At 34.3% G+C, this 15,123-nt stretch overlaps 1 protein-coding gene across 1 annotated transcript in view; it reads right to left on the reverse strand.

The window, feature by feature from the left end:
- The window catches only part of LOC115451334, an 87,198-nt gene that overhangs the window by 9,808 nt on the left and 62,267 nt on the right, over window positions 1-15,123 (reverse strand). Inside the window, exons 2-4 of the mRNA XM_037444773.1 lie at window positions 6,040-6,248; window positions 4,752-4,887; window positions 155-288 (exon numbers count right to left, since the gene is read on the reverse strand). Of these exons, the coding sequence (XP_037300670.1) occupies window positions 155-288; window positions 4,752-4,887; window positions 6,040-6,248 (479 nt within the window). The remainder of the gene's footprint in view (window positions 1-154; window positions 289-4,751; window positions 4,888-6,039; window positions 6,249-15,123) is intronic.

Here is a 15,123-nt window from a genome sequence, read left to right on the forward strand (position 1 = left end):
GTACACCACAACAAGCTGTCAATATCAACGATACTAGTTAGTTTGAATGGATTGCAGTACACTTCAGTTGAGCACAATGAATGTTCGAAACGCCAAATCTAGTATGTAGTACATATATCGATACTTGAATATTAATTAAATAGAATTCTCTTACCATTTGCTCGTTGACGTACCACGTGACGTTGGCAGCCGGCAGCGACGGTGGTGAGGTGCAGTTCGCTCTGATGTGGTCACCACCGACGTACGACATACGATCTGACGTCACGTTGGGCCCGGTGAGCGGCGGCTCTGTTAAATTGATTTGGTTTGGATTTGACATGTTCATTGATTTGGATTTGAAGTGTTTGGTACTTTAAATATAAACATGTTATTTGATTTGGTATTGACGATTTTGGTACTTTAAATATGAAACCTTGTATTGAAGGAGGCAATTTATCTATACATATTATAAAACAAATTTCGCTGTTCTGTCTGTGTATGTGATCGATTTTTTCAAAATCTACTGAACGGATTTTTATGAAATTTGTTCGATATATTTTAAGAGCCTAGGAGAGTTATAGGCTACTTTCTATCTCGTCAAAATATATATAATAGGAATTTTATCCCGAAAAACTCCTTCACGCGGGCAAAGCGGTACGTTTTGTTAGTTTTTGCATCAGAAAAAAAATATAATTGTATTAAAAATGTAAAATCAGGGAGCCATATTCCATCAACAGGGGCATGGGCAATATTCGTATTTTTGATATTACAGTTACTAATCTATGGACAGCGTTGATAGTCGTATAGGTAAAAAAGTAAGAAATCCTATTTATTATCTGTCACGTAGAAAATAGAATATTCCAGACTATGTATTAACACATTAATAATAATAATAATATCAGCCCTGTATTATATACCTGCCCACTGCTGAGCACGGGCCTCCTCTACTACTGAGAGGGATTAGGCCTTAGTCCACCACGCTGGCCTAGTGCGGATTGGTAGACTTTACACACCTTCAAAATTCCTATAGAGAACTTCTCGGATGTGCAGGTTTCCTCACGATGTTTTCCTTCACCGTTTAAGCGAACGATAAATTCAAAGAATACACACATGATTTTGTAGAAAAGTCGGAGGTGTGTGCTCTTGGGATTTGAACCTGCGGACATTCGTCTTGGCAGACCGTTCCATACCCAACTAGGCTATCGCCGCTTTTTTTGCGGCGATTAACATATTTAATTAAACTTTATTTACTTAGCCATTAAATATTTCTTAGCACAAAGCAGAAGCGCATATTCAACTATAAACCCTTCAAACGCTTTCTCCACATTCGCGCAACAAAAATAATGCGATTTTTTCAAACAAACGTCGTGGACATCCTAAAAATTGAATAAAAGCAACCTTTGTAATTGAAGCGACACCAGAACAAACCTACGCGCGGAATGAACAGTTTTTTTTAATAAAAACTTCGCAACGACCGTGTATCGTGTCAACTCGAACGCAGATGCCAATTTTGAAAATTCCAAAAATTAGAACAAAGCCCACGTTTGAAAAGGAGCGCGTGGAATCGCAAGGGTTTGTTTTTGCGAGACAAAATACCATATGCGTTGTGAATATGCAATATTTCACCGATCCTAATAAAAGATTCCGGCAAAGGGTGAAAATATTGGCATGCGAGCAGATGGCGAGTGCGCTGTGATGAATAACAACTGTGTACGTGCGATAGTCATACATAATGAACTTTACAATGCACATTTTATTTGTGACAAAATATATTCATGAATTACATAGTTTTTGTATGTAATATATATCCCACTGCTGGGCACGGGCATCCTCTGCTACTAAGAGAGGTTATGCCTTAAAATAAATAAAATAAAGTACTTTATTTATCACGTAGGCGAACGAAATTGCACTTATGATACGTCAAAACAATTTATAAGAATAATAATTAGTATTTCTAAACAACTATTAAAATTACTTATATAACTATGAACATTTTAAATTAGGGATAAAATTTATAATGAAAACATGGTACAAACCGAAGTAACCAGCTGGGGCTGGCAGGTAGGGGGAAATAAAAGGATAACGCGTCGCGATCCTCACCGGCGAGGACATAAGCCCTGACCTAATCAACCTACCAGCGTTTCACTAGCTACTTAAGTGATGACTATGTAGCGGCGTAAAGGTTGACGCCGCTGTAGAGGAACAGATGGTTACGTTCCTCTATGGAAGGGGAACATTCCCAGTCAGGCAAATGTTGCGCCTGACTGGGAAATTGTGCAAGCGTGATTCAGGATCGATGTCGCCATCTATCGTGATTGCTGTGTGATATCACGACAGTTGTGTCACTGCATCGATCACTTTGCAGTTCCGGCGATGTTGACGAGATGGCGGTGTATGCGTCGATTGTACCGCCACAACTACTCAAAGAAGAAAGGCAGAAAGAAAACCTTAGTCCACCACACTGCCTAATGCGGATTCGTAGACTTTACATAACCTTAAAATTCTTTTAGAGAACTTAGAAAGAGGGGACCTATGATTAGAAAGTATAATATATTATCTCCAAACTAATAAAGGTACTATGAGTGTTTAGTGTTAGTTTTATTGTGCCAAAATTTTATAATTATCTTTTTTAATTTATTATATTATTATTAAAATAGTTATTTCTTAATTCTTCAGCCCAATTAACTTAAATAAATTATTTGTTCACAACACCTGAAAGTGTAAATAACTTACAATATAGAATATTTTCACCGAAATTAATTAAAGCTAGTGAGTATTTTTATTAAATACCTAAGGGAATCAAAATACAATATTCGTTAAATCGACGCTGGAAGCATTTTACATGCAAAATGTTTGTTAAAATGATTTTTTTTTGAAGATTACGAAATATTTTCATTATTAATATAGACTATTAAACGGTTTCAGTAAAAATAAAATCAATACTAAAATGTCTAGGTTGGACTCTACTGAGTTGAATATTTTGTCCTGTGTTTTTATAACGACGCTTGAAAGGCAATAATATCTAAGCGACAATCAATAAATATTTGAGTAGAGTGCTTTAAACTTTTGATTTTAATATTAAAAATATTTTTTTTGTTTTATAAGGATACAGCGTAATGATATTTAAATTTTTGTAGACCTACAAAACCTAGATCAAATGACGCAGTAAAATATGGCGATTCGAAATATTTATATAATTAATTTTCGGTGTATTTGTCGCTTAGATATGATTGCTTTGCAAGCATAGTCAAGTGAAGATTGTCGATAAGCACTAGCTGTTGGCTGCGGCTCCGCCCGCAAGAAAGTATTTCGGGGATAAATATTTTCCGGGATAAAGAGTAGCTCATAGCACTCAGGAGTAATGTAGCTTAGTGAAAAAAGTGATAAAATCCGTTTAGTACAAACATTGACGTATATTCTATTGACACGAACGTCCATATTATAAACTATTTGTTCTAAATCTGAACTAAAACGGCAACCAAAACGTCACTGTGATAACCAATTAATTCACTTGAACAACAAATAATTTGACTTATTTGACTAATATTTTTTTATTCAAATCCAAGTTTACACTTAGGTTCGCGTTCTTATATCATGAGTGCCACTCCATACACAACCACTAGCTGTCAATATTGTCCATACTAAAGTCAGTATGAATGGATATCAGTTCAAATCAGTTGAACACAGTAAATGTTCGGAACGCCAAATTTAGTACGTAGTACATATTAAATCAGTGAGTACAAAGAGTTCTAAGATTATATAGAGCAGACACTGGCAAGATTGCCATGCAAAAATATTGCGCTCATGCAACGGGTACACAATCTACCGTCAAATAGCAAAACACCAATGTAAAACACTTCGTATAATTCCCATCAAAGTGATATTTGGGTTTTTCTGCTCAGTATCAGCCCGGAGTCTGGAATTTGTGCCCGATATGGCGATAGGCTCGCCCCCTATCACATCATGGGACGGAACATACTTGGCGAAAAGTGGGTGCCCTAGTTGCGCCTCTGCATACCCCTTCGGGGATAAATGCGTGATGTTATGTATGTATAATTCCCATATCGTGATTTACACGTTTTTAATAGTACATTAGTATATTATCTGTAAATATGTTATTTTTGTATTAATATCTAGGGACGCTATGACATCTTGTTACACGATCAATTCAAACAAGACAGCGACTTCTTATCAAATGGTAATAACTTTTGGAGCATAAATGATGTTCTAATGTCTGGTATATAACTATTCTGTTTAATGTCTTTGGTTTAACAGTTCCTAAGATAGGCGCATTCAAACAATATCTTCAGTTTTATACAGGGTCATTTTGACATTGCGTTACTAAATGAAACCACATACTCGTCTTCACCTTTGCTGACATTGTGCCAAAAATCATTCAGAATATTTACACCCAAAAATCCTGGTTTTATTTTTCTAATTTTTTTATCATTTTGCAGTATATGGCGAGTATGGCGTGGGCGTGAGTTTATTTATGACTGAAAGTGTGATGCTGCCGCTGCGACGAATTTTCTTAGAATAGTAGTATTGATATTACAGCGCGCAAAATTAAAATTACTTTTTATTAATATTTATTTTGTTCGAAACGTAACATTTTTTATTTTACATCTTCAGCTCAAGTAACTTATTGTAAAGTGTTATTTTCAAGTAGATAAGCAGTAGTTTCATTTAGTCACGCGATGTCAAAATGACCCTGTATATTAATACAGATTATTAAAATTGACAGGCACTGACAACACACGGATTACACTCACCGACAACAACCATTTCTGCCGACTTGATATCTGTATGGAAGAGTGGTGCGTCTGCCGAAACCTCGCACTGATATTCTCCAGTCAACGTCCTGTCCACTTCTGTTAAGACCACGCGATTTTGATCTGACGCTGCTACCTAAGGGCGAAAACAGAAGTCAGAATCGATTCTTATGCTAATACAATAAGGATGCGTATCTTCTATATTATAATATGATATAAAATTAGATAAAAGAAATGCCAAAATAAAAGTCAGAACTGATTCTTATGCTGTTTAAAATAAGGATACTTATCTTCAGTATAATTTGACTGGAAAAAAATCTATTGATAATTTAATTTATTAATAATTTTTTCGCTTTTAAGTCCCTAAGGCTGTTCATTTCAAATATTAACTTATAATATAATACTTGAACGCGGATAATTAAAGTCGCTCTTAAAGTTTATTTTATTCATAAATCTGCATATAAAATTACATTTCAAGTGAAAATGTATTCCAATATAAATTGGTTAATATTAATTAATATCTATTTTGTTTACTCGGGACAAATTTGTTGTATTCCTACTTTCGAATTGTTCTCAATTTTATATAATTGTATTCATATTAATAATTTAATTCAATGTTATATAATATTGTGATGTATTAAATGTATTTAGTTTACACTGTATATATTTGTAGTCAGCATTATAAGCATCAACCATCTTTATAGCATTTAGAAGTGTCAATTGTTATTATTATACGCTATAAGTTACTTGAAACTTTTTTAGTTACAAACTTTATAAATAAACACCACATAAAAATATCTCCTTAATGGGACCACCGCCAGAACTTCCTTTAATAAACAAAAAAGGAATCACGTAAATCACTTAACAAATCTCAGAAGAAAACGTGAAAATAAAAAAAAAACGGTTGTGTAATTTTGTACGCACGTAAGAAGTTATACTTTGGCGTAACAAGATAAAAATCCTAGTATTTAACACATTAAAAGAAAATTTTATTATAACTCATTAGCTAGTTAAATATCATAAAATAATTTTATTTTTCCGGCATTTAATATTTATTATTTGTATCTATTATTAATTTAGTTGTACAATTATCAAATAATAATGTAATAATTTAACTAATGACTAGCTAATTTCATGGTGACGGTGTGCGCGTGCATCAGTAAAATAAAATCTGTCATCATTTTTCCCTAACGCGCCAAAAGAAATATAACTTCAATAAAAAGACTGATTACATTTGCTTTTTTTAATTCGGTTAATAAATAAAAGTTACTAACATTAAAACACTTACATCAACTTTGATCTCGGCCACTGGAAACACCTTCGTCGCTGGCGATTCCTTCGGTACAAACCGATAGAACTCAATCATGTTTTTGTACCATCTTATTGAGTACAGCTGCGCCCCTTCCAGCTCGTATGTGCACATCAGTTCTGCGTCTCTTCCCGTCAGCACCGCTTTGGGAACGTGGATTTGCAGGGACTTGAGTGTGTTCACTGTACCTGCGAAAGAAACTTTATTTAAAGATTTAAAGTACTTTTTGTCTTGGCTTGCACAATTGTGATTGATTTGTCTTGCTGTAGTTCAAAAATGAGTAATCTGTTTTCAGTAAAGTACCATTGCTTTTCTATATATATAAAAATGAATCTCTATTTCCCTTGTTCACGCCATCACGCGTGAACGGCTGGACCGATTTCACTATTTTTTTGTTGTGTTTGTTATTGTCAGGAGAAGGATCTTATGAAAGAAAAAATTAAGGAAGTTGAGCGGAACGTTAGAAAATTTAAGAAAACTTAATGAAAATATTAATTTTATATAACTATCAATTGTTTGAAATAACTGTCAGCGATTGACAGAATGCGCGCTGCAAATTCATAGTTAAGACGGGACAACGTCTGTCGGGTTAACTAGTATTTTATATATTTCGCTGATTGTAGAAATCTTAAAATATCAATTTTTGCTTGTGATTTTAAAATATGTGACAATATTTTCAATTGGTTCTCACAAATTTTAATAAGTCTGCAACCTAGAATATAGACTTTAAATATCTTTATGAAAGTGCCTACAAAAAATAAAGAGAACACGGCAAAAGTGTTTGTCACAAAAATGGACTTTGAAAATATACCTATAAAGCAGATAACTGAAAAGTTTTACTATTTCAATAATTTTTTACTGCGAGCTCGAATCTGCAGAACATTGGACATAGCTAATACTTTGTAAAGGATATTTGTCACGTATCTTGCTACCAGTACTGAACCGTTTGCGATACAAAGAGATGTTTTGTTCATTTTAGGTCTTTCACTGTGGTCATAATTATATACTTCTTTAAAATAGACTAAATGTCGAAGGTATTCTCAACCAGTAACCTTCAACGTATAGAAATAAAACAATGTAAGTGTAGTGTAAACAGACAAGTAAAGATGTTCAGAAGTAGTGTCGATTTTTTACGATTTTTAGTAGGTTTAATTGGAATCATTTCATGATTGACATGTTTTGTTTCAAATCCTATAAAATAATAGGAACTTCAATAGCTATGAACTTAAGGTAAAATCAGAGGGCCCTTTGCTATCTGGGGAAGCATCCTTTTTTTGTAATTACAGATGTTCTAATCGAAGGATAGCTTTTAAAGACTTATTGGTAAAAGAGTCAAAAATTCACTATTCTGAAGCTTATCCAAGCTGTCCGCCAAAAAGAAACTGTCATCGGAATAGGGTCCCCTGACCTTTATAATATAAAATATTACGTAATTATAGATATACTAACTGATAATTAATATAATTTACTTAATAAATGCAAAAGGCGGAATGTGATTCCTAACATAATGTATGACTTTTTATTTAGTTGTAAAAAATGGAGCAATAGTTCCGGAAAAATTCAACAACAACTCTATACTAAAAGAATAAAGACTAAAATCAATCCATACATAAAAAAACATCACTATAAATGATTAAGCGTCCGAACTCCGTTTATAAAAAATATTTCACTGCGACCCCATCTAAGTAAATTCGAACGGAGTTCACACGTATGCAATAAAAACACTCGTCCAAATTTTTGGAGCGATCAAACGTGACTGGGCATAAAGTGTGCTCCACCTATCCCATTAAAATAATACGGAACACGTGATCCAGGATTTACAAAATAGTATTCCGTTTGCGCAAACAGACCATAAATTTTGAGATTTAAAAGCTTTTATCTCTTTGTTTGCTGGCTGTTTGGCAATATCGGGTGTTGAATATAAAAGTGCCGCTTAAAATATCATACCTCAATAACGGTTATGTTTTCTTTGCTGGCTTTTCGTACGGTAACAATGAATTTATCTTGGATATCTTTAGTTTTAAATCAGAGTTATTATATATTTCATTTTTTTATTTATGACTGACTTCACTTGCACTGCACACACATTTTACATATTGAGAGGACTTGAGAATTAGATTCCGGTGGTAGGTCTCTCATATGTGAATGTACGCCTGGGTAGATACCACCGCAATGTCTATTTCTACCAAGCAGCAGTGTGTAGTCCCTATTGTGTTCTGGTTTGAATATTGTAGCCAGTGTAACTACTGGACATAAGACTTAATATCTCATGTCTCAGGATGGCGAGCGCAGTGGAATACCAAACAATACTTTGTAATTAAAGGTTTTGGATGGTTTATTTATTATTTACGATTGGTCGTATCGCTTGCCGTCAGGTGAACGGCAACGTCGTCTCGGCATTCAAATTAATAATAAAAAAAAAACTTCAAAAGAGGAGGTTGTTAATTCGACGTCTATTTATTTTTGTTATTACATTAGGACTCGGTTATTTAAACACTATGTAAATATACTTGTCTACAGAATGAATAGGTCGGTTCAAATGTACCGCTGTATCACGGTATAAAGTGATAGCTTGCTATTGCAAATGTTGATTTCCTTAGGTGCGAACTTATTTTTCTTATCTGTATTCCTTTTCTTTAATGACGGTATTCGCGAATATTTTGGAATGAAAATTTAATATCAGGTGACTCCACCTTCTTGTTTAGAGATCTATACCTACTTGTAATAAAACAGCAGGAAACGGTGTACCTGTAAATTGAATGAAAACTAATAAAAAGAAAGAGAATCTAAACAAGAGTAATAGAACGCAAAGCGATTTTTTAAACTATATTGTACTATTTGTTAGCGCACATCTCCAAAACTAATGAATGAAATTTCATGTAATTCTTTACAGGTAGAAAAAGAATTAATAAAGAGTAGAATATAGGCTTTGTTTGCTTAATACAGGATATGGGAAAGTATCGTAATTTTTTAATTTTTGCAATTTACTTTAAACTACATTTACTTTTTAAGCTCAAATAGATCTAAGTTCTAAGACGAAGTCACAGACCGGCTGCCAGATTGCATAGATTAGACAGGCCAATTTTAAAACAATTAAAACATTTTGTATAACTGTGAAATGACATTGTAACCGACTTTTCGGACGACTATAATCTCAGTCCCACCTATGACTATGAAGGCTGCAGTCTTTGAAACGTCGGGAGAAAATTATAATAAATAAACCGCGATGAAATCCGAAAAATAGTTTTATTCCACCTTTAGTATAATAATAATACTAATAAAAACTTTATTTCCTCAAGGGTTTTCCCCTCGTACTGCCAGTAACATAATGGGAACACCTTTTAGTTCTATTTCAATTACTTCGCACTTTATATATTTCATTCATCCTCATTAGTGATACTCGTCAATGCGGCTGAATTATAATGCATAGTTGCGATGCTTTCAATATAAAACTAAGATATTTTTACAATCATTTCTGTTAAAGTATATGCTTTTTAATACAGTTATATATTACTTAATCTTTGATCATTATCTACCTGAAAGTAATGAGTTATAACAGACCCTATGTCATAGTTTTCAATAATAACTATATACTTTTATGATTTTTTCAGCAGTTAATGTATAAAGACACATAATAGATAATACTTTTGATTGTCATATATCTGTTGTATTAATATATCTGTTGTATTAATATATCTGTTGTATTGATTGTATTAATAAATAAATAAATCTGACATTCTTAGAAAAGTCCAATTCAAAGGTATGGAAAGATTGATGAATGAGGAAGCAATAGATATGCCAGAATAGTGCAAAGTGGTAATCCATAGTCTCTGCCTACCCCTATGTAATAGAGGCGTGATTCTCTATTAGTATGTAATAAATAATACTTTTTTTATAACATAAGTAAAAAGGATTAGTGGCAGATAATTCATTAATACGAACGTACCCACAAACATTCCAATTCGAACAAAGATGGAATCGTTTGGTGAAGATTAATTTCCGTTTAATGAGTAACATTTAAAACCCGAACAAACAGTAAGGTAGTAAAACGACATTTTCAGCTTTACAACCCCCAAGGGGGGAGTAAATGGAATTACCAGAATCACTCCTGTGCCCGAGTCACGAACTAGTCTATATCAAAAGTATTTAATGTGAGACTTGAAGCAAAGGTTGGTACTATTACAGTAAAAGTTCTAACGAGGTGTCATAAACTCGATATTTACCTGGTTCCCAGGGTAAAAATGTACAGTATCGTAAAAGCTTACGACGGAACTCTACATTTCTGATGTGGTTATGGCGCTGAATCGGGATTCTTTTGTAAATATTGCTGACATTTTTGAATATTTAAATAATGTATTGAAATTTGACGTGGAATTTTGTTTGGTTGTTGGGTGTTCTTGTATATTTCTGTCACAAAAACGCATATTGGTAAATCATAGGAAATAATATACAATTTTAAGTACTTGGTTACAGCGTGGGAATACACCAATATACTGGTAAAGTTTTAATATAATTAACAATTACGTATTATTATAGCATAATAAATATTAATCTATTTGCTGTATATTTTAACAGCTTAGACAAACAAACGAGTTAAATATAGTAAACCTGATATTAAGTAATTTTCATCGCTTATATGCACACACACACACACACTCACGCCTTTCATTCCCAAAAGTATAGGCAGAGGCGCAACTGGTGGATCCGCTTTCCTCCGTATGTATTCCGTCCCATGCCGCAATAGGGAGCAAGACTATATCGGGCACAAATTCCAGACTCCGGGCTGATGCTGAGTAGAAAAACTCAATATGACTTTACCTCCGACTCCATGATCAAACCTGATACCTCAGCACTGCAGTTGTTCCGGAATACAACTACTCGAATTTTAAGAGTGTGTGAAGTCTCCCAATCCGCACTAGGCCAGTGTAGTAGAAGACCTAATCCCTCTCAGTAGTAGACGAGGCCCATGTCCATTGGGACAGTAAGTATATAATACAGACTGCCTCGTTGGCGTAGTTGTAATTGCACACGGTACAAGTATGACTACTACGCTGAGGTCCTGGGTTCGAAACCCGGGTCGGGTCAAAATAATTGGTACTGGGTAATGATTTCTTATGTTTACGCGAATGTTAGACATTTGTTTCGTTTCGAAACGTCGGGAGAAAATAAAATATTAACACCGCGATAGAATCCGAAAATTAGTTTAATTTCAATTGGTACTGGGTTTTTCCATCTTAAAAAAAGTCAGGAAGTTGGCGGTGTGATACGCCCAATCCTCGTAAAGTACGTAAAGCCGTTGGTCCTGCGCCTGATCTCTCTTCGGTCATATCGAATTTCCGTCTCACCGGACTATGAGAATGAAAGCACAGAGAGTGCACCTGTGTATTGCGCACATACTTGTGCACTATATCTCCTGTGTATTTGACTGATCTCTGATTAGATTGGCCGCCATATTCGAAATTCGGCTAGGAGGATTCATTTTTTTCATATAATACAGGGCTGATAATATTATTTATAGACTCTTAGGAACCAATTGAACAGCGAGGTTGATTAAGTTAAAATAATATGAATAAAAGGATTCCACATGAGGATAAAGTAACAATCGAGATATATAATTCGGTTGCACACCAGTGAACCGAAAACTCTTGATGTAAGAGTAAAACAAAGATCTGTGGATTTTAAAATGAACAAGATAAATCTTGCAACGTTTTTACGTTTTCAAAGTGCCGGCTTTTGATGAAAAATTATCCGAGTTACTTTAGCAATGTTTGTATTTTGTAGTGAGTGGAAATGTTTCGTATCGTGGGATTAGATGTCATTAAAAAATCAACCTTAATAATATTACATTGCGATTTCTTTTTATACTTGCACGGCGTAGTGACCCCCTGAACGTGATGGTAAGTGGGGTACAATAGAATGTAGACTGACGAGAGATGATTAGCCCTTAGGCAGTCGACCAGTCTGTTAGAACCGCATATACACAGGGTGATCCCGAAACGAACTAAGGCGGGTTTTAACACCTTGCGTACGGTGGTTGCTATTCGGGCGGATATAAAATATCCTACCACCAGCAATTTTGAGAAGATCTGTCTGTTTGGTAAAAGTAAACGCAGAAACGCGCTGATTTAGATGAATTGACCACATCTACTGACTGTCCTGAATTAACGTATCGGTTACTTTTTACGTTTTCAAGAATACTTTTATACCTAAAAGTTATTATTATTATATTATTAGTATATGCTTCTATACTATTGATGAAATAAAATGGTGACTAAGGTAAAATGGTAAATTCTAGTTATGTTCAGCGAGACTGCTATAAAGCCTAGCATATCCTGCAGAACTTATTACGAACGTTCAAAGCGAAGTCTAAAGGACCTTTTTCGAACATACCAACTCATTATCGATCAAAACTTCACATTCCAATCCCAAACCATGTCAGCACATGATTTATTTCCAATTCCGACCGGAGCGACAAACAGAAATGTGATTGAAAACGCAACAGCTTGTTAGTTTTCATTTTAAAAGTTGTATCTCCAACGAGTTTCGGTTCGCGCATGGCGACGCGAAATTGGTTTCCACTTTTGAGCCGTGTGACGTTTACATTTGTTTTGCTCTGATTTGACAATAGACGCGGAGTTGGGGACTTCTGCTCTCATGGGATTTCGATGCTGAAAGACAAATATTGGCGTAAGTTACGGACCTTGATTCCTAACTTGATTAGAACTTAACGGAGGTGTGTAATTTCTATTATAACGTATTGATTTGTGTGTGTCAGAGGACTTTTAATGTGATATTTTCGGTTTGCAAGAAATATGTGAGATTGTTTCTAACTTGATTATTTATGAATGTCAGAACAACAAAAAACTAATAAAACATCTGTTATCGATATTTATCGATGACTATTGTACTATTTGGTGCAAAAGCTTATTCAATTGTAGATTATTTCAATATGTGGAGGAAGTTACTGTTATTATCAAGTATAATAATGTAATGTATGTAATATTCTTGATAATAATACTATAATACTTCGGTGGCATAATTGTATTAGGTACATGTGCAATACGATAGCGTTCTGAGATTCTTGGTTCGAACCTGGAACCTTTTTTCTGCGCAAAATCAGCCTTGGATCTGAAATTTATACCCGATATGGTGATAGGCTTGCTTTTTACATTTAGTGGCGAAAAGTGGGGTTTCTGATTGCACTTCTGTCTACCTTATCCGGTAAAAAGGTGTGAAGTGTATGTATGTATTAATGCCTCAAATTCTTGTAAAGCAATTGTATAAAGATTTATTTCACTCAAATTATTCTAACAGTGCAACACATAGCTTGGCTCTCGGACTAAGTCTCGTTAAAATTGATGCGGTGTTTCGGCGTATTGTCAGCGGTGTAGTGGCGACGGCCTGATGGATTCGTTTAGGATTTTTTTTTCACTCGTTTTGTAATGCTACTAACGTTGTATGAGATTTTGTTTGCGTATCGACGTTATCCGTGACTGTATTGTAAACTGAATTTTGTTATTAGGATAATAAAGATGATTTTCGTTTTTACTTTGTTACGATATGATATAGACATTTTGTTTTAGCTGAAAACATATTTATTTAGTAAATTGAATTTGAGGGTTTAAATACACACAGTACTAGTAGAATCATCAATGCTTGACAGTCTATAAAAAAGGAATGGGTCTTAAAAAGGGAGAGATTTAATTGAGGTTATGCAAATCAAATATCAGTCATGTATATAATATTCTCAGGGATGTAAGAATGTACACTATAGCCGTTTCCAACAGTAATATCTAAGGTACAATACACCAGTGGAAAAGGTTTCATGTTACCCGATTCTTACTGCCTTCCTTTTCATCATATCATTGGAACGATTTTCACACTGCATTTATGTACAATTAGTTGCACCTTACGATGTGATGAGTTCCTTTTCAGAAAATGTCATTCTTTGACACTGTAAAAAAATAGACCACACAATATCTGACGACTTCTTTCTAATAGACCAAAAATTTACTTATTGTTATTAAGAAATATCAAGTTATGATTAGCGGCGATAGCCTAGTTGGTAGTGGAACGGAATGCCGAGACGAATGTCCGCAGGTTCAAAACCCAAAGGCACACATCTCTAACTATTTTAAAATGATGTGTGATTTTTTTGTGATTTACCGCTTGCCTTAACGGTGAAGGAAAATTTCGTAAGGAAACCTGCATACCTGAGAAGTTCTCTATAGGAATTCTGAGGGTGTGTGAAGTCTATCAATCCGCGCTAGGCCAGCGTGGTAGACTACGGCCTAATTCCTCTTAGTAGTAAAGGAAGCCCGTACCCAGCAGTGGAACAATATATAATACATGGCTGATATTATAATATTATTACTATAAATTATTGTGTATTGTTTAAAGTTACAATTTCGTATTGTTACACAATATATGACAATTTCCTATTCAAGATCATATCTATAGAAACCCCACAATAACTTTGAACAGACGAAAAATTATATTCATTATAATTCAGTAAAATTTTTTATTGTTTGGAATAACGTGTATTTTGTGACGCAACTTATAAATTCTACTTATTCAAGATCACATCACAATTTACATAGAATTGTATGGGTGGTGAAATGAGCCGCGAACTTCTGGTACGGCAGTTTCATTTTTATTTTCCTTGTTAGCTAAATGTTGTGTTATGCTATTTTCATCGCTGACAATAGTAATAATACCTACTCTGGTTATACTTTGTTCTACTGTCGGTTTTCTACTTCTATTTAAGCTTTGTGGAGGTTCACAGAATTCATATACCGATTAGTTTTTATTATTATTATATATTAATAAAAAAAGGCAAGAGGTCTCTGGATGCGGGCGTTAAGCCGCCCGCATCCATAGCATAGGATAGCATAGGTCGATTTGGAAATCTTTGGGGGAGGCCCATGTTCAACAGTGGACATCTTGGGGCTGATGATGATATAACTACGAAATTCTTATTAAATTATTTCGTGACAATGCTGACTAATTAATACACGGAATTTATTAAATGTACTCACTGATATCGAATCATTTGAATTGTTT

Source organism: Manduca sexta, chromosome 5 (genome assembly GCF_014839805.1).
Source record: "Manduca sexta isolate Smith_Timp_Sample1 chromosome 5, JHU_Msex_v1.0, whole genome shotgun sequence".
Taxonomy (NCBI): Eukaryota; Metazoa; Arthropoda; class Insecta; order Lepidoptera; family Sphingidae; genus Manduca; species Manduca sexta.